This window comes from Neophocaena asiaeorientalis, unplaced genomic scaffold (genome assembly GCF_003031525.2).
Source record: "Neophocaena asiaeorientalis asiaeorientalis breed wild unplaced genomic scaffold, Neophocaena_asiaeorientalis_V1.1 scaffold280, whole genome shotgun sequence".
Lineage (NCBI taxonomy): Eukaryota > Metazoa > Chordata > Mammalia > Artiodactyla > Phocoenidae > Neophocaena > Neophocaena asiaeorientalis.
The window spans coordinates 7,979,777-8,004,498 of NW_020185321.1; the positions used below are offsets into that span (position 1 = coordinate 7,979,777).

General features: G+C 36.7%; 2 protein-coding genes across 6 annotated transcripts in view; one reads left to right on the top strand and one right to left on the bottom strand.

Annotated features, from left to right (window-relative positions):
• Positions 1-1,760: 1,760 nt before the first annotated feature.
• Positions 1,761-24,620, top strand: MYNN (myoneurin). Of its 5 annotated transcripts, XR_003001650.1 has the most exons (9): positions 1,761-2,726; positions 3,619-3,915; positions 8,720-9,510; positions 10,239-10,398; positions 12,227-12,405; positions 13,296-13,379; positions 14,440-14,526; positions 16,293-16,613; positions 18,250-24,620. XR_003001650.1 is itself a non-coding variant. In XM_024733767.1 (8 exons), exons 2-8 carry the CDS (start codon positions 3,650-3,652, stop codon positions 16,553-16,555), a joined length of 1,830 nt encoding a protein of 609 aa, XP_024589535.1. In that variant the 5' UTR covers positions 1,761-2,726; positions 3,619-3,649; the 3' UTR covers positions 16,556-24,620. The 5 variants fall into 5 exon arrangements, 4 of the variants coding, with proteins under 4 accessions (XP_024589535.1, XP_024589536.1, XP_024589537.1 ...); XM_024733767.1 differs by having other exon boundaries at positions 16,293-24,620; XM_024733768.1 differs by lacking the exon at positions 13,296-13,379 and having other exon boundaries at positions 16,293-24,620.
• Positions 5,776-24,722, bottom strand: part of LRRC34 (leucine rich repeat containing 34) — a 38,203-nt gene continuing 19,256 nt past the window's right edge. Inside the window, exon 12 of the mRNA XM_024733773.1 lies at positions 5,776-8,389. Coding sequence (XP_024589541.1) covers positions 8,265-8,389 — 125 coding nt within the window. The 3' untranslated portion in view covers positions 5,776-8,264. The remainder of the gene's footprint in view (positions 8,390-24,722) is intronic.

The window sequence follows — 24,722 nt, forward strand, 5'->3', positions numbered from 1 at the left end:
CCCCTCCCTCTTGCGTCTCCCTCCCACCCTCCCTATCCCACCCCTCTAGGTGGTCACAAAGCACTGAGCTGATCTCCCTGTGCTATGCAGCTGCTTCCCACTTGCTATCTACTTTACTTTTGGGAGTGTGTATATGTCAGTGCTACTCTCTCAGTTCGTCCCAGCTTACCCTTCCCCCACCCCGTGTCCTCAAGTCCATTCTCTATGTCTGCGTGTTTATTCCTGTGCTGCCCCTAGGTTCATCAGACTTTTTTTTTTTTTTTTAGATTTCATATATGTGTTAGCATACGGTATTTGTTTTTCTCTTTCTGACTTACTTCACTCTGTATGACAGACTCTAGGTCCATCCACCTCACTGCAAATAACTCAATTTTGTTTCTTTTTATGGCTGAATAATATTCCATTGTATATATGTGCCACATCTTCTTTATCCATTCATCTGTCAATGGACACCTAGGTTGCTTCCATGTCCTGGCTATTGTAAGTAGTGCTGCAATGAACATTGTGGTACATGACTCTTTTTGAATTACGGTTTTCTCAGGGTATATGCCCAGTAGTGGGATTGCTCGGTCATATGGTAGTTCTATTTTTAGTTTTTTAAGGAACCTCCATATTGTTCTCTATAGTGGCTGTACAATTTACATTCCCACCAACAGTGAAAGAGGGCTCCCTTTTCTCCATACCCTCTACAGCATTTGTAGATTTTTTGATGATGGCCATTCTGACTTGTGTGAGGTGATACCTAATTGTAGTTTTGATTTGCATTTCTCTAATGATTAGTGATGTTGAGCATCCTTTCATGTGTTTGTTGGCAATCTGTATATCTTCTTTGGAGAAATATCTGTTTAGGTCTTCTGCCCATTTTTGGATTGGGTTATGTTGGCTTTTTAAAAAACATAATCCTGATAGTAATTTGCACTACCTTGGGAATTTGAACTTTCAACTTGGATTTTATTTTGCTTGTTCACCAAATGTTTTTTTATTAACAGCTTGCACATGGAAGAAGTGTTTCAGACTTTAAAAAAGTTTTTAAAACTCACAACCTGATACTGAAAAAATAATATAATGTACAGTCTAATAAGAGTAATCAAACACCGCGTAAAAAATAAGCTCTGTTGCCCCCAGCACTCTTTGTATTACAAGTCATTTGGTTTTCCATTAGTTTTCCCCCTGAGATTGCTGATTTCTCTAAACGCCAGAGACCATGTTTTATGCTTTTCCCATATTCTTAGTATCTGACACCTAGTAGAGACAAATATTTCTGAATTAATAAATTACTGAAAAGGATTCTGACAAAAATAAAGTGGAATCAGAAAAAAATTATATTCATAAAAATGAAATCAAGAAAGAACCAGACTCATTTTTTTTTTCTTATAAACCTAACGGTTGTGGGTTTTTTCACAAACATGATTCTTACCGGGAAGAAAGAATTTACAAAGAGAGCAAACAGAATTTAGTTGTAAAAAATCTCAAGAGAGAAGAAAAGAATAAATTCAAGTTGAGACTGTCCTTTAATATAAAATCACGAGTAAATTTCCTGTGGTCCTGACACAACTTTTTTTTTTAGTTGGAGTATAGTTGCTTTAAAATGTTTTGTTAGTTTCTGCAGTACAGCGAAGTGAATCAGCTACATGAATCAGGATACATACATATATTCCCCCCTCCCTTGGACCTCCCTCCCACCCCACCCCCCAATCCCACCCATCTAGGCGGTCACAAAGCACCGAGCTGATCTCCCTGTGCCATGCAGCTGCCTCCCACCAGCTATCTATTTTGTGCTACAACTTTTAACAAGAAAAAATGTTGACGTTTTGGTTTTCTTAGATTATGTTTTCCGCGGGTAGTACGAAAGAATTCACTCTAACATATCAGCACGACTTATCTTCCCGTTTCTGCGTCTTTTTATATTACGCAGATAACTGGCACCCCTTTCCCTCACTGTACAAAATCTGTAAATAATTGTATTAAAAATTTTCTAGTCCAGACGCAGAAGAACCCTTTCCGGTACAAAGCCCACCTTTCCCCATGCGCGTGCCCAGTGTACCCTACGGCTTTGCTCCGCTTTCATGCAGCTCAGACTTCAATCACCACGTAAGGGTATCCTGGAAACTGGGCTCCAGTCGGCTGATGCAAACCAGACTCGTGGGTTTCCAAGAGCTTTCGGGTACGTAAATTAAAAAGGGGTGATCAGTTTCAGCTCAAAAATTCCCATGGCCCAGAGCCCGAGTACACACAGCAGCTGTTCCTACTCGTGGGGCCACAAGGAAGGGGAGGATGATGGGAGAAGACGAGCAACTAACTACAAGCCCCAGCATGCAATGCGCTATTTGGCTCCTGGAAAGAGGCCCGTGGTGCAGCGCGGTTCAGCCTCGGCCCAGAACGCAGGCGGAGCGCGAGATGCCGACCGTGTCCTCCAACCTGAATGCTCAGAATGAGGAAGACAGGTGTGGCGCTGTGACCGAGCCTTTAGATCTCGTATCCAAGACTGTCCCTGTTTCTCCCTAGCTCCTGGCATGCTAGGTAGCGGTGTCTCTGTACGCCAGACTATTCCCCACAGGCCGGCATCGGCCCTCCGATGTTGCCTACGGTATTGCCACGGAACGCCCGGAGCCGGATGTGACGTCGCCGTGGAGGAAGAAGGGAGAGGTGGAGCGTGGCGCGGTGACGTCCTTCCAAGATGGCGGAGAGAGAGTGAAGAAACTGTGTTCCCCTTTGGGTTACTATAGGTGAGTTCTGTCTTCGCCCTCAGCCTGCTGTCCCCGCTCTCTCCAGACCCAGGGACATTGGAGGGCAGGCTCCTTGGAGTTCGTGCTCAGGTCGGAGTGAAGGTGTTAGTGTGGAAAGCTTGGGCGAGGCAGCCACCGTGTTGGCCTTGGCCACAACCTCTGCTGTGGGAATTCGCGGGAGTGGGAGCTCGGCGAAGGGCAGGGAGGCGGAAGCCAGGAGAGACCGGCTTTCGCAGTCACTCTCCGATGCCACCTCGAGTGGAGGCGGGGTAAGGAGGGGTGTGGCCTCCTGGGGCGAGTGACCTAACCTTTGACAACTCTTGGCCCTGCTGGTTCTCCGCCCCCTGGGCGCCCACCTTGCGTTTGAAGCCACTATGCTCCGAGGAAGCTAACAGGTTTCAGTGATTTGAGAGTTTTACATTTGATCTTAGCCAAAAGGCCGAGAAGCGATTGAGAGCAATTTTAAAGAACTCATACCGTGTCCTTTACCCCTTTGTCCCAAGAAATCATTTCTTAGTGGTTTATTAATTTTTTTTCGTAATATACGTGTGCCTGCTGAGCTTGAAAGTCTGAAGGTTCAACTGATGCAAAAGCGTGAAATTTTGCGGTGCTTTTTTTTTTCCACTTTGTGGGAAATGTTTTCGCACATCGCCATTTATTGACGTGTCCAAAGGATTGTGTTAGTTTACCAAGTTGAAATAAAAGCTAGAAAGGCATTTATCCCTTCGGCAGTTTTATCCATATCTGTTTGATAAGAATTTTCTGGGGATATAAAATGAGAACAGACTTTATTCTAGTTCATGTTCTGTGTCTCTTCACTCACCAATTGCTTGGGTGAAAAGTTTGATGAAAACTTAGGGTTACTGATTTACTATTTCTTTTTGTTTTTTAGAGCAAGGGTAAAATTCGATTCTGATATCAAAATGCAGTATTCGCACCACTGTGAGCACCTTTTAGAGAGACTGAACAAACAACGGGAAGCAGGTTTTCTTTGTGACTGCACCATAGTAATTGGGGAATTCCAGTTTAAAGCTCATAGGAATGTGCTTGCCTCGTTTAGTGAGTATTTTGGTGCGATCTACAGAAGCACTTCAGAGAACAATGTCTTTCTTGATCAGAGTCAGGTGAAGGCTGATGGATTTCAGAAACTGTTGGAATTTATATACACAGGAACTTTAAATCTTGACAGGTAAGGTACACATTTTATTTCCACTTATAAAAGCTGGTCAATAGTCTTTAGAGCTAAAGCAGATTAGTTTTTTTCCATTTAGTCCCTGAACTCTGAGTCTTCAAACACTGATGTGCACAGTATTATTTTTAATAAAGAAGTCAGTGTCTCTGATTTGAGATAAACAGACCACATTTCATAAGCACAAAAAGTACAGATGTTAATACGATTAAAGTATGGTTTTTGACACATTTGATTTATCTACTGAAACAAAGCTTGTGATTTCAGTTATGTAAAGTTAAAGATCAAAATATGATGAATTTTAATTGAATTCCAATTTCCCCTTGCTTTTTGGTCTTTATGTTCCTCTGGTCTTCTCTCTCACTCTCTATGCCCTGCCTCTTAAGGTGTTAGGGGTGGGGAGGTATAGGTGGAGAAAGAAGGAAGATCTCTGTTCATTTAATAGTGCTCCCATTTCCAGCTGTAAATAGCAACCTGCAGGACCTCTTCCTGGTCTTGATTCAGGAAAATAACTTCATTGGCGTGTTAATGGCCATGACTCCTGTTGCCTGGTAGAGCTATCAGTGCTAATGCTTAAGTCTGGTCTAAGATGCTAGGGTGCTTCTCTGAGATGCTTAATGATGTCACTGCACTGACAAGAAGTAGGTTCTGAGGAGTCTGATAATGCAGGCATTTTGTGTCTTTCATACGTGATGAACTGTATAATTAGATTAATACTAATATGTTTACTCGTTGTTGAGGGAAAGGTGGTGGGGATAAAAGGAAAGAGAAACCAATCAACTTAACTCCTGTCTTCTTTTCTCCATCTTTTATGGAAGTGTAAACATGACTAGATCATCATCTGACATAGAAAGATTATGGGCTTTAGAATTAGATCTTGCCTGTCAAGTCACCATGTCTCTGAGCAAGCTATAGCCTCTCTGGGTCTCAGTTTCTCTATTTGTAAAAATGAGATGATAATAACCACATTGGTTGTTACTGTGAAGATTTAGGATTTACTACCTCCCAATGAACATTACTTTCCTTCCTTTATTTCCTCTTCTCTGTCCTACTCTACAAGCCCATTAATTCCGCATTTATTGGAGAAAAATTAGGGAAAAAACAAAAAAGGAAACACCTGAAATTCTGCCACCCACTGATAACCACTACTTAACACTTCGGTAAATATTCTTTCATTGTTTTCCAGATGATCTCTATAGATATATGCATGTACACATTAAGCAAAGTTCTTCCCTCTCTTTACACTGCAGCTTATCGTGGAAATATACTTATTGAAAAGCTGGAATTAGGATGTTCCTTAATCCTATTGAAAAGGAACCATTCATGCTGTTTGCTTTTAAATTTTGATGTAATGAAATTTTTGAGTCAGTTCCGTGTAAGTTGATTAAAGGAATAAAGCAGTGTCATAGATAAATGTCATATGTTATTTAAATTTACTGAATATTTGGCTATACAAGTGCCTCTGATCTAAAAATTTAGAATACATAATATAAAATAATCACAAAACCAGTGAATTTTGGTTGATCTTCAATTTAGTGGTTTCCCTTTTTCAAATAACTTTGCCAAAAATCTTGAACTAATTGGAACACAATGAAGAGCGCCTTACTTTGAGCCTTCATTCAAAAAACCAATGTGAAGAAGAGCCAGATGTTTGGCTCAATCTTTTTTTTTTTTTTGATGGGGACCATTTTTAATGTCTTTATTGAATTTGTTACAACATTGCTTCTTTTTTTTTTTTGTTGTGGACCATTTTTAATGTCTTTATTGAATTTGTTACAACATTGCTTCTTTTTATGTTTTGTTTTTTTGGCCCCAAGGCACGTGGGATCTTAGCTCCCCGACCAGGAAATAAACCCGCACACCCTGCATTAGAAGGTGAAGTCTTAACCACTGGACTGCCAGGGCAGTCCCTGGCTCAGTCTTTTTTGATACATGTCTTTCCTGGGGAGCTGGGGAGCCAATTGTTTGAGCTCAGACACAAATGCAAGAGAAGACATATACCAAAAATAGAAAGTCTGTACAATTTAGTGATTAAGAAAACAGAATAATAAAGAATTAAGTGGACTCAGGAGCTAGATTACCTTGGTCAAATCTTAGTTCTAACACTCTGTGATCTTGGAGAAGTTACTTAGCTTCTTTGGACCTCTGATCCTTCATTTGTATGTAAAATGGGGATTATAATTGCTCATATAAAGCAGTTAGCCATATACCTGGCAATATGTAATTAAATGACTTTCAGTGACTATTCAAAAAGTGAAAGCAAGTTTGCAGGCACTTCAACTTCATGCTTATAAACAAAAGCAGATCAGTTATTGACATAAACAAACGCTGATTCTCTTAACTGTAACTGAGATTATAGGCTATCTGTGAAATAGATAAATAATTTGTATGAATTAACTGTTTCAGTACTGAACAGTTAGTGTGTGACTCAATACTAGTTTGTATTGGTCTTAAAGGCAATCTCACCTTGTTGGTGACTCATTTTTATGAAGCACTGAGCACAATTATAATTTGAGACCTAAGTATAATAAGTGATGGAGTAAATTTGGTTTTCATTCTAATAGTTTCTCTCATTTATTGTAACTTAATAATAGACTGTGTAACAGAATCAATAAAAATGCTTAAGAAACGTAATGTTTTTAGAGAGTGACAGTGCTATATACATGCAAAAAGCATTTTGTATGGAAGATGAATAAGATTGTATTTATGTTTGGAGCATTCATGCTATATCTTTGCAAACAGGGAGTTAACTTGATTACAAAGATCATTCGTTATTTGCTCCAGAATTATAGCCAAAGGCCATAAGAAAAGACTATGGTAAGTAGTGTTTTCTTAGCTAAGGGAGTCAGTTTACAAACAGATTGTTTTCCAAAAGTTTATTTGTAGTATGTTTAGGAACTTGGGATGGATTTTCCCAGAGAATAAAATGTTCACTAAAAGTGGTGATTAGGTTTCCAAACTAGCTTATAAATCTACTTAATTTTTCTGAAGAATTAAATAATATCTGGGGAAAATGACAAGTAGGAAGGTTACTTGAGGGTGTGTGTGTGTGTATGTATGTGTATGTATGTGTATGTATCCATCGTCAGATAATTAAAAGGGCATATTTTTAGTGTTAATACCAACTCAGCTCTCTGACTTTACAGCTAAGAAAATTGAAGCACCCAAAGATGCTGATTTATTCTAATTAATTCAGCTAGTGATCCAGAGCCATTGCTAGCGTAACTGAACAGCCAGCCTTTACACTACATTGTAAACTTCTGGAGGGCAGAGACTATTTGATATTTCTTAATATCGCTCTCAGTACCACACATGGTAAATGCTCAGTAAATTTTTTTTTTTTTGCTTTTTCTTTTCTTTTTTTTCATATTTTATTCAATACATATAACAATACATATTCAAAGATTTAACAGTAAGGAGATTTTTAATTTTTTGCTTTTCTTTTTAAAAATTTTTTTTAAAAAGTAAGCTGCAGGCTTTGGCTTTGGCTTGGAAAATACCAGGGGAGTGGGGGCCATAAACCTGAGGCTGCTGCCCCTTATCTGCCTTCACGGTACTGTCCCCTTCTCCCAGCTCCTCCCTGACTCTGTGAGCCAGGCCTCAGACCTTCCAGCTAACCACTTCCCATGAGCCACTACTCGGATGTCAGCCTATAGCCAAAGGAGCTGGATGTCTGGGCCTGGTGACCAACGCTTTGCCACCCACTCAGTCAGGGTGCTCCCCACCTGCAGGCAGGCGGCAACACCCTATCTGCTACCATCAGCCCCTTCCAGAGCCCACTGCCCCACCCCTCCCTGTCTAGCCCAGCCATATGCAGCTCTGCCCCATCCAGGGATGCTCTGCTCAGAGATGGGCCAGCAGGGCCGCCCCAGCCCCTCTGGTAGGCAAAGACTCTGGAAACTTCTGGGGTCCTGTGTTCGGCCATGTGATCCCAGGGGTGCAGAAGGGCAGGGGAGGGAGGGCCGCACCCCTGCAGTCCTGCTCTGCTGGTCTAATGGGCAGCTGCCCACCCTACCCCACCCCGCACTGCAGGCTCCTGAGTTGGCAGATTAAGCATTTTATAAAGTGAAATGCTCAGTAAATATTGATTGGAATGTTGAACATTAATTTTTTCTATATAACTCTAATATGACAAACTCTCTAGCTAATTTGGGTTGGGGATCATACACAAAAAAAGCTGGGAAGGTTGCTAGAGAGAGCTTAGTGCATTCTAAAACCTTGTTCTTCCAAATGTGATCCATGGACCAGCAGCATTGGCATCACCAGGGCGTATGTTAGAAATGCAGATGCTCAGGCCCCAAAGCAGACCTACTGAATCAGAATCTACATTTAACAAATCCCTGGGTGACTCACATGCACAGGAAAGTTTGAGAAGTGCAGTTGAAGTTCTTCACAGGGGAGCAGAGGAAGATAATAATTTCTTTAGACTCTTCTTGTTGCCAGTCCAGAAAAGTTGGTTGGTATCTGAAGAGGCCTCAGGAGAAATGGGAGGAGGCAGTAAGTTGCTAAGAGCCACTTTCGTGTTCCAGCTGTTTTCTTAACAAGTAGAAATTTTAACATTTTGTTTTTCCATGGTTGTACATATGAATAATCCATTACTTTTCATCTTCTCAAGTTCTGTAAAACTGGACATTTTTGCCTAAACATTCTGAGTGAATAAATTTTTTATAAATTTGTTCTCTTAGGCTTTTTGTATCATTCTACTTCATTAAGTCTTTAAAAGACAGAAATATTTGTGTAGCTCTGTTTCAAAAACGTTTTTTCTTTGATCAGAACATTGTCATTTAGCCTTGTTTCCTTACAGTTGGAATGTTAAAGAAATCCATCAGGCTGCTGACTATCTCAAAGTGGAAGAGGTGGTCACTAAATGTAAAATAAAGATGGAAGATTTTGCTTTTATTGCTAATCCCTCTTCTACAGAGATATCTAGTATTACCGGAAACATTGAATTGAATCAACAGACTTGTCTCCTTACTCTACGAGATTATAACAGTCGGGAGAAATCAGAAGGGTCTACAGATTTAGTTCAGGCAAATCCTAAACAAGGGGCTTTAGCAAAGAAGTCATCTCAAACTAAAAAGAAGAAGAAGGCCTTCAACTCCCAGAAAACAGGGCAGAATAAAACAGTGCAATATCCCAGTGACATTTTAGAGAATGCATCAGTTGAAGTATATCTAGATGCAAATAAATTGTCCACACCTGTAATAGAACAAGTTGCACAAAGAAATAATTCAGAACTTGAGTTGACATCAGTTGTGGAAAATACTTTTCCAGCACAAGATATTGTGCAAACTGTTACAGTGAAACGGAAACGTGGAAAATCACAGCCAAACTGTGCTCTGAAAGAACACTCTATGTCTAATATAGCCAGTGTCAAGAACTCTTACGAGCTGGAGAGCTCCGGTGAAGAGCTGGATCAGAGGTATTCCAAGGCCAAACCAATGTGTAACACGTGTGGGAAAGTGTTTTCAGAAGCCAGCAGCTTGCGAAGGCACATGAGAATACATAAAGGAGTCAAACCTTATGTCTGCCACTTGTGTGGAAAGGCATTTACCCAATGTAACCAGCTGAAAACGCATGTAAGAACTCATACAGGTAAGACTGGTTTGTAGAAAGTATAATTGTTTTTATATTGTGACCGAAATAATATTTTTATAAACATATTAACATACAGTGTTGACTGTTTGTGACCAAAATTTGGTATATACTTGTATTCATAAAAGTATTGAGCATGTTAGACTTGAAAATGTCTCTGTAATTGTGACCAAGTATTTAATGGCTATTTGTTTTGTTGTAACTGATACTCTGAAGTCCCAGTGTGTGAACTCTTTAAACCATTTTCCCTCACAATTAAAATAAGCATAAATTTAGTTCTACCTTGCTAAATATTTAACAGACAATATATTAAAACTGATAAAAAGTAATTACAACTCAGGCTGATTCTCAGATTTTACCAACACATCTCACCACCTGTTTCTTTGTCGAACTTCTGAACATAAATTATATATACATTCCTTCCTCAGCCTCTGTATTTACCTTTATTGGTACACTTAGATTTGTGCTTTTTAAGATGCATTATGTATTTCTCTCATTGATCACTTTTCACTATTATGGACTAAGAAACACTAATTTCTTTTAACTCTACTGGTGGTTTCAGTAATCAATCTGGAAGAATATCCTATTTGCTTTTTTACTTCTAGAGTTAATATTTTCTGAATACTGAAACTAGTACTGGTTGATGAACTCTTTTGAAAGCTTGTATGGCTTAAGCAACTAAAACAATATTTCCTTCTAAATATAAATTTTGTTTACTTTTCTTTTAGGTGAGAAGCCATACAAATGTGAATTGTGTGATAAAGGATTTGCTCAGAAATGCCAGCTCGTCTTCCATAGTCGCATGCATCATGGTGAGGAAAAGCCCTATAAATGTGATGTATGCAATCTACAATTTGCAACTTCTAGCAATCTCAAGATTCATGCAAGGTAAAAATAAAAACAAAAAAACAGATGTTTGATCTTTGAGTCTGTCATTCACTATAGCCTTAAATAGACTATTGTATGAGAATTCAGGACAGTAGAGTTCTAATTGTGGTACCACCACACAGTATTCTTTGTACAGTGAAGGGACCGCAAGGGAGCCATGGTGCCTGGAGGGGAATAGTGAGGGAGGGAAATAAGATCAGAATGGTGTTAGGGTGTCCAGATGGTGAAGGTTTTGTAGGTCATTATAAAGCTTTTACTCTTGAGAATGAGAAGTAAGTGATGTAATCTTGCTTGCATTGTAAGAGGATCACTATGGATGCTATGTTAAGCAAAAGATTGTAGGATTGCAAGAGTGGAAGCAAAGTTACCAGTTAGGAAGCTATAGATAAAACCCAAGTGAGAGTGACAGTGGTTCAGGTCTGAGAGATAGCAGTGGAAGAGATAAGTGGTAGTCAGATTCTGGATGTATTTTAAAGGTACAACAAACAGAATTTGCTGCACACTGGGTGTGGGGTATGAAAGAAAAAAAGAAGAGTAGAATTAAAAATGATTCTCAGGTTTTGAGCCTGAGCATCTGAAAAGATAGAATTACCATTAACTGAAGTGGAGATGTGTGGACAAAGCAGTTTAAGTAGGAGTACAGGAGTTGAGTAGAGTTCTGATCATGTTAAATTTGAGATGACTATTAGATATCTGAATGGAAACGTGCATTAGATAGTTGGTTATCTAAGTTTGGAAGTCAGGGGACTGGTTTGAGTAGATAGTATTTAAAGTCATAACATTAGATGAGGTCACCAAGAGAATGAAGATGGATAAAAAGGAGATCAAAGGATGGAGTCATAAGGCACACTAACTAAGAGTTCTGGGAGATGGGCAAGTCTCTATAAGTGACTAGGAAGGACCAACCAATATAGGGGCAAACCAGAAGATTGGGCTGTCTTGGAATCCAGGTAGAGGAAATGATTTCAGAGGGAGTAATCATTGTGTCAAATTCTGATGATAGGGAGATTAAGAGTGAGAATTGACTATTGGATTTGGCAAAGTGAGAGGTTAGCAGTGGTTTTGACAAAAGCAGTGTTAGCAGAGGCTAGTAGAGAAGAAATGAAAGTAGAACCATTGGAGACTCAAGATTTTACTAAAGGGGAACAGAAAATAGAGGAGCAAGTAAGGTCAGGGGTCTTTTTTTTTTAAGATGGGAGATATTTCAGTATATTTGTATGCTACAATCCAAAGGGGAGGTGAAACTAGATGATATAGGATGGAGGAAATTGCAGGAGTGATCATTGAGTAGGCAAGGAGGATAGTATCTTAAGTATATAAACTGGAGTACTTGGATTCGGAAGAACTGTCATTCTCAGAGTTAAGAAAAGCAAACCCTATAGATACAGATGCCTATAGGTGGAGATTTGTGTGGTAGAAATTTACTTCTGATTCCTTAAATTTTTCTCAGTGAAACAGGAAGCAAGGACATCAGCTGAGAATGAGGATGGGTGAGGAGGTGCTGAAGGTTTGAGGAAAGAGTTTTGAAGAGTGAGTGAATGGACAGACAAAAATAGTTGCCTGCAGTATTATGGGCACACTTGACTACCACATAAGGCTGATGGCAAAACTTTGAACTGTCTCAGAACTAATGTTTTGAAAACCAAAACATTTATTCTTGACAGTATACATTGAAAACTGTTGATATTAAATACATATTGTTGATCTGTTAAGATGAAATGAAATAAGATACTGCATGAAGAATTTGTATGAAAAATGTTTGCTGTGTGGCATGATCCTTAGATTGTTTTACTTGCCAACATGTATCTTTATATTTATTTACTAACAGGAAGCATAGTGGAGAGAAGCCATATGTATGTGATAGGTGCGGACAGCGATTTGCCCAAGCCAGCACATTGACCTATCATGTTCGAAGGCATACGGGAGAAAAGCCTTATGTGTGTGACACCTGTGGGAAGGCATTTGCTGTCTCTAGTTCTCTTATTACTCATTCTCGAAAACATACCGGTAAGGATTTGACACAGAGGTGGCTTAAAACAAGGAAAGTTGTAAATAAAAGAAAAAGGGAAATTGAGCCTTTACAAAAAGTAGGTTATAGGCTTTGTAGTTATATATCTGTTGTGTCTGTGCTTCTTGAAGCTTTTTGTGTTTCTGATTTTCACATAAATATTAGATATAAAAGCAGACTTATTTTCTAGAATAATACACAGTGGGTGAAATTTTTTATCATGTAACTTATATACATTAAAATCAGGTAATTTTGACAATATATAAACTTGAGTTAATAAGACATTTTTTATGACCTTAGAAGAACTCCTTAGGGTCTTGAAGCTTCATTTCCCTTGGATAAAACTGTAAAGTTAAGGGGTTGGGGTGAATTTGGGTAGAACGTTGATTTAATAACTTCTTAGGACTTTTTCTACAGACATTGTAAGATTTGCAAATTAAATAGATACTTCAAACCCAAAGTATCAATTTTGAAGCAAAACCTGTTGTTCAAAAATTTTCATTTTTTTGTAGGGTAATTTTTTAATAGATCTTTCCTAAATGATTTTATTCCCCTTTAATAATCTTATAGATAGCAAAAATTGAAATATGGATTGATGAATTTTCATGTTTTTAATTATATAAAAATCAGACTTTTTGCCCACCTCTAGTCTACTAGAAGGATATTTGGAGAAAGTTTTATTATATGAAAAGCATCAGGTTACATGCACAGTGTAAAGTAATTACTAATGTTCATTTAAGTTGGATCACACTGAAAATACCTCTGAAATACAATACAGAGAGGTTTTAATTTAAATAATATTTTAGAACAGCTTACTTTAGATTATTGTAATTGATAAATATTATATTGGTATAGTACACCACTTCGCTATCTTTTATTTTCCATCTAGGTGAAAAACCATACATATGTGGTATTTGTGGGAAAAGTTTTATTTCCTCAGGAGAGCTCAACAAACACTTTCGATCCCATACAGGTCTGTGTTTAGGGAGAACGTATTATTTTTTGTTCTCTCTAATTTCTTTTTATGTAAACCTTGACTTTAAACCATTATGGACTAGATGGTATCTAATCATACTCTAACTGTAGCTATATTTTAATGTATGAATATCAACTTTTTATTTATTTTTGTTTTTTTAGTTGTTTGGATTATGGATTAAATTTGGTCAAGAATTGTGTAGATTTTCTAAGAACTGTGCCAGATAATCAATGGTTTTTAAATGATTTGGATAAAATTACACAGATAATACCAAAAAATGAAAAGGAATAGATAATACCAAGATAATATCAGATCTTCTTATTAAACAATGTTCAGTATGCACGTTTTAGGAATATATTTTAATATTGACATGGTTATTGTAAAAGGTAGTATATAAGTAGTATGAAGAAAATATGAAATGCACAAAAAAATTTTTAAAACAAAGGAGAACACCACTTTGAAAATGTACTGTACTTTTTTCTTTCTAAAAGTTATTTCTTGTAATTCCTATCTAGTGCAGTGTGAGCACCTAGTAGTAAACAGTTAATAAGTTTATTGGCAACTTCTATATCCTCATGTTCCTTACTTTGCATTATAAAGCAATGAACAGTTCTTATTTCAAAAGAATTATAATTTTGTAGTATTTTTATCCTGTGAGTATTTTTAAAGGATTTTCTAATTTATACGCTACCTGAGATAAGAAACCATAATAACGCATTTTTCCTCCAGCTACATCTCTTAGCCAGAGTCTGGCATATAATTGGCACTCACTAAATGTCTGATAGAAATAAAAAAGTAAGTTTTTTTTAGTTTCAAGGTTCTGTTAGTGAAAATGCTCGATTTTTCCTTGAAATAGGTACACTTTGTATTCTAAAGGAAAGGAGTGCCTGTGTATATAGAAGTTTTCATTTCACTATATTAGAACCAAGAGATTAAAATGGTAACTTGAAACTAAATTTAGACAATATAATGTTTGCATTGTGTTCGTGAACATTGATACATTTGCCTTAGTAGCTTCTGAAATCCTGAGATTTTAATTTTTTAACTTGTTTTTCAGGAGAAAGACCATTTATCTGTGAATTATGTGGAAATTCTTACACAGATATTAAAAATTTAAAGAAGCACAAAACAAAAGTCCATTCTGGTAAATGCTTTTTTTTTTTTTTAAATTTGGTGCTCTCATATTTGTACTATTCCTTAAAATGCTGAGATACACATTGTAACAGTTTATATTAGATATATATATTTAAAAACTAGGTGCACACATATGAGGAAGGTAGCTTTATAATGTGCAGATGAGTTCACTCTGAATTTGTTTCCATATTGACCTTGTAATAAACATTGCTTGAAATACTTCCTCCTTTAAAAACCTGATATATATATATAAAGCAATTAAACTCCAATAAAGATGTTAATAAATAAATAACCTGATATATGAACAATTGCAAGAATGAGAGAATACATAAACAACTATATATCACTCTTTCCCATGCTAGAATCTAGGTTAACTGGGGTTTACTGTAGTTATGCGAAGAAAGGAGCATCATGAACGCTAGTCCAAAAATGTATAAGAGGAAATAGGGAAACAGGTATCCCCAAATTGTTATGATGCATGAAATGGAAAGCCAGACTACACAATTTTTAGTCTGTTATTTAAAATGAATCCTTGAGAAAGTTTCACTGTGCTTACTATTCTGTCATGATTAGAAACAAAACACTAGTCTTCTTCACTGTGTAGAGATGATAGTCTTTGATAGTAAATATAAACATTGTAAGGATTGAGGTAGTGATGTCTGAAAACCTCAGTGAGTCATTAATTCAACAGGCTTTTATTAAATACCTCTAAAGTACACATAACTATGCAGGGTACATGAAGTAGAGCAAGGCATAGTCCTAGTCCTCAGAGAGCTTACCATCTGGTGTGGGAGACCAGAAATCTACATAAATAACTGATTACAACACAAAATACAGGATATAATAGAGATGCAAGAATACTGAAGAAGAGATTAAGTCCTTCTGAGGTGAGTATTGGAAAGGCTTAATTCTAGGGAAACTGAAAGGTGGAGAAGAGTTCAAAGGGTGGAGATGGGAAAGGGAATGTTCATCCCAGGCAGAGAGAATATTGTGAAGAGAGTCATCGCAACAAGAGAGCGCAGGTTGTATTCTTGGCTGGCTGAACTGAAGAATAGTCTGGCAAAAACAGAATCATAACTTTAAAAAAGCAAATATGCAATTCTGTCTAACAAGGTTAGTGAGATTGAAATCATGTCAGTACTTGGAAGTGAGAAGAGCGTGCGTGGTAAAGCTAGTGGAAAATTTGAAGGGAAAAATGTATCTTTAGTCAGTGGGGTAATTACTCCCTTGAGTAACACAGAACTTCTTACTTCTGAAAATAAATGAAAGTGCCATACCTCTGAACTTGAACTCACAGAATAATATGAACTACTCATTAATACATTCACTGAATAAACTGGGTACTTACTATGTGTGTAGCACTATAAGGTACTTTGAAGGCATTAGAGAAGTATAATTAGACATTTACTTTGAAGGAATTTATAGCCTGTTGAGCATTCAAGGCACACCTAAGTAGAATGTTACATACCAGTAAGATAGACAGATGTCACAAGGTGGTATATGAAAAACTGACAAATGAGTGATAAAGTAGATAGGAAACAGCTTATCCTGGTCTAGCACAATTAAGTCCATTTTTATAATGGTGCCTAAACCTAATCTTGAGGCCCCGTAATGGATTTGTATAGATAATGCTAAGGGCAAATCAGCAAAAAAGAAACAGTGTGACTAAAGGTGTGGAGTCGAAATGCAAGTTCTGGGGGTGGTAAATAGATTGAGTCTTCCTCATGGTTTTTGTTTTGTTTTTAAAGATGGTGCATTTTTTACCTTCCATTTCAGGTACAGATAAAATTCTAGATTCCAGTATAGAGGATCATCCCTTGAGTGAACAAGATTCCATACAAAAAAGTCCTTTATCAGAAACTTTGGATGTGAAGCCTTCTGATATGACTTTACCACTAACTCTTCCACTTGGGACTGAGGACCACCACATGCTTCTGCCTGTTACAGATAGTCAGTCTCCTACATCAGATACATTGTTGAGGTCAACTGTGAACGGGTATTCAGAACCACAGTTGATTTTTTTACAACAATTATACTGACTTTGTGAGGAATATGGAATTGCTAAATCGTCTCTGGTAGTAAACATAAACATCTCTGGTAAGGTGCATATATTCATATTAAATTAACCCTTCATTTGAGTTGTGGCCATTATTTTTCATTCACTGAAGTAAAAGCACCTGATGCTGCATCATAACTGTGCAATGCTTATTTTGATGTTTGGCTTTTATGTCTACATTATACACACAGCTTTTAAAGGAATGAATTATACTACAGTAGCACTATTTGGGGTGGATAAGTTTTACTATCTTTTAGAGCTGCCTTAATTCCATATTTATTTTCATTTTAGAATTGCCTTTCATTTACTCAAGTGGAATCTATCAATTTATGATTCACTTACGACCTGTGGGATGTGTTTATTTTCTTCCCCTCAAAATTTAAACAAAATCCATAATAGTATCAGCCCAAGAGTGGTGCTGTTACTAAGCGCCACAGACCAGTACATAAACTATGGGGAAAAAAAATTCGTATCTCTGCCTAAGAAAATTTAGGTACTGAGTAAGAATTGTGCTATTTCTCTATTAATATAGTCCATTGGAGGTAACTTTTCTAATGAAACAAAAAGTGCTTCTCTTAAAAACTAGAAAACTATGTATAAATTTTGTTCATTTATAACTCAGTATTCTGGATAAAACCAATGGTCAGTACTTTTGATTTGAATTATCTGAGACTACATTTTCAAAGTGAATTTTAAATAGATATTTGGTGTTTTTATCTTATTAAAGACAGTTTCAGATTTGATGCAGATTGTTTTAATAGGTTTCTAGATTACTGGAGATGAGGAAAATATACTGAGTTTTGATAATTTTTGATAAGCCTCTCATATTCTTATGCACTTTTTAAAATATAAAATCCTAAAAAGAATTTTCTAAATAGAAACTTAATGCATAGTATAAAACACTTGTCTTCTGAATTTGATAATTATATTCATAAATAGTTAAGAAATTAACTTCAGTTATAAGTGAACATTTGAGTGATATCAGAAAGCGAGTTTATTAAACATTTTATACTTGAGTTTTCTGTAAGTTTCGAGTTTTACATTTTTATAGATTAAACCACAACAGTTCATGGTGGTCGTAGTTTCACAGTAGTCCTTTTCCTTCCTAATGAACTTAGAAAATTCAGATTTATTCTGATATTTACTACCACTCTTCCCCCTCCCATTTTTCCCACATATTGATTTATTTCACTGCCTAATCTTTGGACAGTAAATTATCAGTTCCTCAAAGTCAGTTCCTATACTGCTGATCAAACACCATGGTGACATTATTTCCTATTTCTGCCGTGCATCATTTGTTTTCTGCTTTTAAACTATACCTGTAACAAAATTAATGTATTTTCTATTGGTATTGATTTCTTTAGTTGTATTTTCTCTGGGGTTCCTAGTCATAGGAACCAGGTAGAAGACTTAGTAAAACTAAATTCTTCTAAACTGTACAGATCATCACCATTTTACAGCACATGCAGCATTTTTACAATAAATTGCCACCAGTGGGATTGACTTAATTAAATAGAGTTTGAAATACTGCCTTTGTATAACATACATCAAACTTAGTATTTAATTTATCTAAGAAATCTAATTATGCATATGTATTAATTTAATATACTGGGTTTAAATACAATTTATAAAGTTATAAAAATGTTCAACTAATCTATTCTGGCTTAAATTCAATAGGAATTTATTGGAATGTGAAGAAATTAAAGAAAATTAAGACTCAGCCTTTTTAAGAAGTCTGCTGAAATGGAGAGGCTATATTTAATTCACATCTTCATTAATCCAAGCATCTAATGAACAAAATTTCTTATTAAAAACTGCTGTAGTGATGTCATAATTCTGTAAGGGTAGTAGTTACCAAATTTCCTCTAACATGATGATAATTAGCATTTGCCTTTACATAAATTAGCCTTTAAATTTATTATTTTTAGGATTATTGGATTGGAGTGACTGAAGTTGATCTATTCTCTTCATCACATTATCTGCTTCTTAGCTAAAATAATTTTATTTTAAATTGACATGGCTTGACGCTCTTCCAGAATGACATGTAAAGAAAGCTTGAAGACTGAGTATCTTTGTCTTGTCATTCTTCTCATAATGCTGTATTATTCTTTATCATAATATGCATATATTTTAGTTGTATCTGCTATCATTGTAACACTCACAATTATCAGTTAAATTCATCTTTAAATATATTTGCTACAATGCAGTGTTTTGGGAAGGTTCTATTCTTAATTATGTAAGTATTACTAAGTTTTTTGAAAGTCTTTTTAGGATGCTGAACATCTTATTGAGAAATTATTTTCTAAGTTAATTTTGTATTTGTATTAGATTATTCTTTCTGTATCGTTAGATTTTTAGGCTTTTTAAAAAACCATAGATTATATATAAATGATTTTTTGCTGGTATTTGTTTTATGTTTAATTTCATAGAATGATTTTGATAGACAGATTTTAGAAAATTGTTTTATTTTTTTCAAAAGAAAAGGTTCTGTCATTTCTCTTGCAACAATAGTGTGTTACTTTTCTGTATGTTTCATTTCTACAGCAGTTGTGCAAATGAGAGTAGTTGAAATGTGCTTATATAAAGACAATCTACATGTACTCATTTTTTAAAATATCCTAAAACAGTAACTGACATTTGATGCATATCAGAAACATAGCTTAAAAATAGTGGTGTCCAAGCCCCACCCCACCTTAGGCTCTCTGAATCAGACGATCTCCAGAACATGCTGAAAAGCTCCATAGGTAATCTTAGAGCATACCAAACACTGAGAACTATTATCCTAAACATTTCTTGGTGTTCTTCCTTTGGGCTCTTGATATGTGATATGTAGGCTCTACTTTTTTTTTTCTTTTGGCCGCGCCACGCGGCTTGCAGGGATCTTAGTTCCCCGACCAGGGATTGAACCCGGGCCCTTGGCAGTGAAAGTGCAGAGTCCTAACCACTGCACTGCCAGGGAAGTCTCTCTGTGGGCTCTTGATAAATGACGCTCTTGATATAACTTTTCACTTTTTACTCAGAGATTTCGAGTCTTTAGAACTTGGCTAGAAATACCACCAAATAAAAAGAAATTGTACTTTAATGCAATTTCTGTAAATTCTACATTTTTACTCATTATGTATGAACAATACCGATATTTAGTTATTGGAGCATTTCTTGAGACAGTGATATGGTCTACTCGCCTGTCCTCTACAACCCCTGCCCCCTTTTCACTGAACAGAGATTTGGTGTATTTGCTTAAGGAATTTAGGTAATTATCATGTAAACACAGTAATCATTCAGAAATAGGGTATTTAATTTCAAGAATATACTGAAATAAACACCATGGATGTAAACCAGATATTTGGATTAAAATATCTGGCCATTATTTCAAATGCTGGAAAATTATTGAAATCAGAATACATACAGCTGTAAAGATGAATAAAATGATCTCCTCTTTTAAGTTTACAGTCAAGTGGGAAAGACAAGCCTGAATGCCGAGTGTTAAAGTGGAGGAAGGAAAGAAAGGAAATGCTGAGCAGTCAATGGAAGTTGAATGGACAGAGAAAGGGCTGTTACTCCCCTGGATAGGCAAACAAGAGAAGATGGCTAATGGGAGGAATCTGTACACAGCTGACTGAGGTAGGGAGAATGGAGAGAAAATCTGAAAGGTGGTGGCAGAGATAGGAATCAAAGACACATCTAGCACTATCTATACCACCTCGAAATAGTCCTCTACCTTTAGCCTGTGCTGAAAGAGTGGGATTAGATAGCCATGTTTATAATCCAGGATCTCACACACTCAACTACAGTTGACTGCTGAAGGGCAGGGATTAGACAGCCACACTTGTAACATGATTCCATACTTGTGACCACAGCTGACGAACACCTTACCAGGGAGAAACAATTCTTAGGCCAAACGTAGCAACTTTCTTAAGAATTTGAGCTATGAAATTCAGAGACTTCCTAGGGATTGGTGTACATGGAAAAGATCATTTAGATCTGGTCCAGAGTCACTGAAGCAAGCCAAAGTCTAAAAGAAATAATAGTGAAGAAGCGGAGAAAGCTGACCTGTAGAGCGAAGCAAGAGGATGAAGTACGTTTGCAGAACCAAGCGACTGAGGCCCTGTGAGAGAAATGGCTTGGTTTCTGGCTTTGCAGACCTTTCTTGAGGTCACACAGCTATGCTTCATTTCCTTGTTCTGGATGCCAGTGGTTTTTGCCTATTAAATTCTTAGAGTAAAGCCCCCTTTCCTTTTTTGTTTTCTTTTTCTTTTTTTTTTGCCATGCTGCACGGCCTGCAGCATCTTACTTCCCCAGCCAGGGACTGAACCCGCAAATTCCCTAAATCCACCTTTTCTGAAGCAGGCTTGAGTCAGTTTCTGTTGCATGTAGTTAGGCAGTTTCAACTTAGAACCCTAAGTTCTGATCCTCAGCGATTGAGTATATGGAGGTGCCATTAACTGCTAGGCAAGATAAGGGGGAGGTTTATGGAAGAGAAGACTTTATTTTGTATGTGCTGAATTTGATCAGTGGTGAGATACCTATGTGAAAATGTCTAGCAGTAGTTGGAAATGGGGACTGAAACCCAGCAGAGGTTAAAGCTAGAGAAACAGATCTTGCAGCACAAGGCTAATAATTATTGTGATAGAAATGATTTAGGCAACCCTGGGAGATGGTACAGAAGAACAAAAGATGAGGACAAAATCTTGGGGGAAATGCATTTTAAGAATGAGCAAAAGACAGAAAAGGAGATGGAAAGTGATAATAGGAAGAAAACCAGGGTGATGCAAGTTTCACGAAGACAAAAGTGGCTTTGTACTGATCACGTGGTACAGAGAAATTAGATAGGATGCAAATCAAAGACAACATTGGGTTGAGTAATTGGGTTGGGTAATTGGAGCATGGTGATCCCCTGAGAAAGGCAGCTGCAGTAATAATAGTGGGAGTAGAACCCAGGTGGATATGGTTTGAGTAGTAGATAAGACATAATGAATACTACCATTTAGTTTGAAAAGCAGAGTGCGTACAGCAAACAAGATCATTTTATCAAATATCTAAAAGGTATAAACCACTTTATTTCTTGCTTTTTTGCTTCAAACTTGAAACTTTGTTAAATAATGAGCATAATAGAGTCTGTAACACTGTAATTTGAGCTGGATCTTAAAGGATGATTGCTAAGAGGAAAATGGAAGGAAATGTATAACATGTATATGATTGCAGATTTGCTCGTTACAATTCAGATGTGCAGAAGAAGGGGAATTTTCCTACAGAACTCTTGCACCCAGTGGGAAGTCTAGAAAAAAATTAACTTTTAGTCCTAGGCACTTTAAAACCTAATCTGATACAAAGCAGCTAGAATTTATAATATCTTAAGGTAGTGCTTAAACATTTTGAAAATTGCCGTCTTATTTCTACCCTTTGTCTTTTCTCTAAAATGCTGTCCACATATATGGGGAGGAGAGGAGGCGTGCATGACAAAATGGCATCAGGGAAGACACTGTCTTCACTCTATTCTCTGAGCATCCTGCTGGCTTCTTATGCAATAGGCAATACCTTGTAAAATATGTCATCAGGTTTTCCTTAGCCTGGTCAGAGCCCAGTAATTCTTGGCTGACCTGGCTTCACCTTAGTTCTCTTGGATGTGGAGGAGAGAGCTCTGAGACTTCTGCAAAAATGTCTCAAGCAGTCCCGTGTAAGTCAGGTTGCAGGTTTAGCACATGCCACTCCACTGCAGGCTCCAGATAAGCCTACTTCCCATTTACCTATTTGCTTCCCACTCAGCTACCTTGTCAGTCTCCCCTTGGGAGAATATAGGAACTTGTGGGTCCCCTCTGTAGCACAGAGGAACAGAGAGTAGCTTGGGAAAGCAAACTGCATTAGGAAGGTTTACTTTGATATGGCTCTGTCCTAGCCTGGGAGTATCTCTTCCAGAATCCTGTAGACTCCTCTACTACCCAACATATTATGGAATACTTCAAAACAATGAAAGCTGAATAGACACTGCTACATTAAACAACATGAATGACTTGCACTAATATAATGTACAAAAGAAGTCTGACACAAAGCATATATATACTGTATGATTCCATTTATATAAAATTCCAAAACATGCAAAACTACTCTGTGATGTTAGACATCATGATAGTGGTTGTCTATTGGAAGATGGTTGGAGGTGGTTCTGGGGAAGCTTATGGCATTTACTATCTTTATCTGGGTCCTGGTTAACACAGATGGGTTAGCTTTGTGATAATTCATCTCGCTATTCACTTAGATACTTCCATTTAAAAGAAGTATATATTAAAGAAACTAATTTGAAGAATGAGAAAACCAGAGCATTGGTTTTCAGACTTCAGTGAGATTAAAGATGACCTGGATTGTAAAACTGTGGATTCCCCAGACTATCCTCAGAAATTCTGATTCAGTAGCTCTCACTCTAAGAATCTGTATTTTTAACATTTGCCCCAGGTGAGTCTGATGCTCCATACTTTAAAAAATGCTGATTTAGTATCTTCAGTTTAAACTGTCTTTACTCTTTGGACAGATGTTCAAGTGTCTGTGACAGAAGTCTGTCATAGTGTTTCTCAAGTCTGAGTTTTTATTGGCTATCTAATTGCTAGGAGTAGCATTTCCTCACCAGCTTAATGTTTTTCAAATGTAATGACAGTTGTTAGAAATGTTTGTATTTTTTCCTACACCATGGTTTTCTTGCACTCATTGAATTCTGCAGTTTTTCAAATTTGATCAAAAGACAAAATTTTTTAAAATTTCCTGTTGCATTTTTAACACTATAGACATGACTTTCCTCGGACACACAACTTTTTTTTAGATACAGTTAATTATTTCTATCTATATTCAGCCTGTAATAATGTAAAAGAACTTGGTAAAAAACAGCTAGTCTTTATATCTGCAGAGGAGATCTTAAAGTGGAAAGAAAGTAAGATCTGAAACATGTAGAGAACACTGGAAACTAAAGTTTGATAAAAGCTAATAACTAAGAGTAAAATAAGATTCATCTCTCTGAAAGCATGAGAATGGATTTGGTAAGGCATTTAGGTCTTTTCTGGCTCAGTAGCTCTAGAACATTAAGTGCAAATCATGGCTCATATAATTTATTCAGATGTTCTTCCCATTTCATAACCACCACCACCATCTGTGCCACCCCCTCATCACCACCACCCCAGTTTCCCCAGGGAGTATGGAAGTGTGGTATGAGGTGCTGAATATAAGGAAAAACCTGTTAAACTTTAAGAATCATTAAGTAGTGAGTAGGGCATATTTAATTCTTTAATCTATTAAAGGAATGGACAATGACAGATGTGGGAGTTTTCTGTAATGTTAAATTTTGAATAAATACAGCTATGATTTGAGGAATTCCCAGTACTTTAAGTGAAGGCCAATACTTTGACAACTGTAAAGCTATCACCTTTATTCCTCTCTCAACATTTAGAGATAGATGGTTTTTCCATTTAGACTGCAGAACTTAAAGTAACCCCTTTAAATTGTTCACATAAAATTTTTTTTCTCACACTTTGCCCAGCTTTAGCAGTAATAAATCATTCAGATTAAACAGTTAAGTGGTATGTAAGAATTAATTTGTGAACATGGGTGTGTAATCAAAGGATCGTGGTGTCTGTTGCCTCTTCATAGAAATTTTAATTTGAAAACAGGATTGATTGACCACAGACAACAGTAATTGTTTGCCATCAAATCATGAAAATGTTATTGGCATCCTCCAAAAGAGAGAATTATCTTTTTTAAAAGTTCACTGGCAAAAAAAAAAAGTTCACTGGCAGCACTGACTTGTTTGGAAAGTATACATTTATATGTATTTGTATATGTTTATATATATTTGCCTGTATTTGTGAAATTGTATCAATACCCATTTGTAAAATACCTAAAATACTTTTTCAACCTCTAAACCCCTTGACAGTCCCTGGAATCTGCCACCTGAAACCTTTTTACCACTTCATGACAACTTTCAGTTAGGATACCTATAATGACCTTTCCTTGTATGCTACTTTACTCTTTGGGTATATTTTCTTTATAAAAATAAATTAGTTCCTTGATTTCCTTCTCCAAGTGTTCAAATTTTAGTCCCTATTTTGCTAAATTTCTTTGAAAAAATTACACTACTCAGTTTTTCACAATGGACAGTTATTCACAGTTTA

Bases quoted from the DNA above. Each gene is read 5' to 3' on its own strand.
- MYNN (XM_024733767.1), top strand. From the start codon at position 3,650: ATGCAGTATTCGCACCACTGTGAGCACCTTTTAGAGAGACTGAACAAA. The intron at 9,511-10,238 runs GTAAGACTGGTT...CTTTTCTTTTAG, and splicing joins GCATGTAAGAACTCATACAG to GTGAGAAGCCATACAAATGT. The intron at 12,406-13,295 runs GTAAGGATTTGA...TTTTCCATCTAG, and splicing joins TCATTCTCGAAAACATACCG to GTGAAAAACCATACATATGT.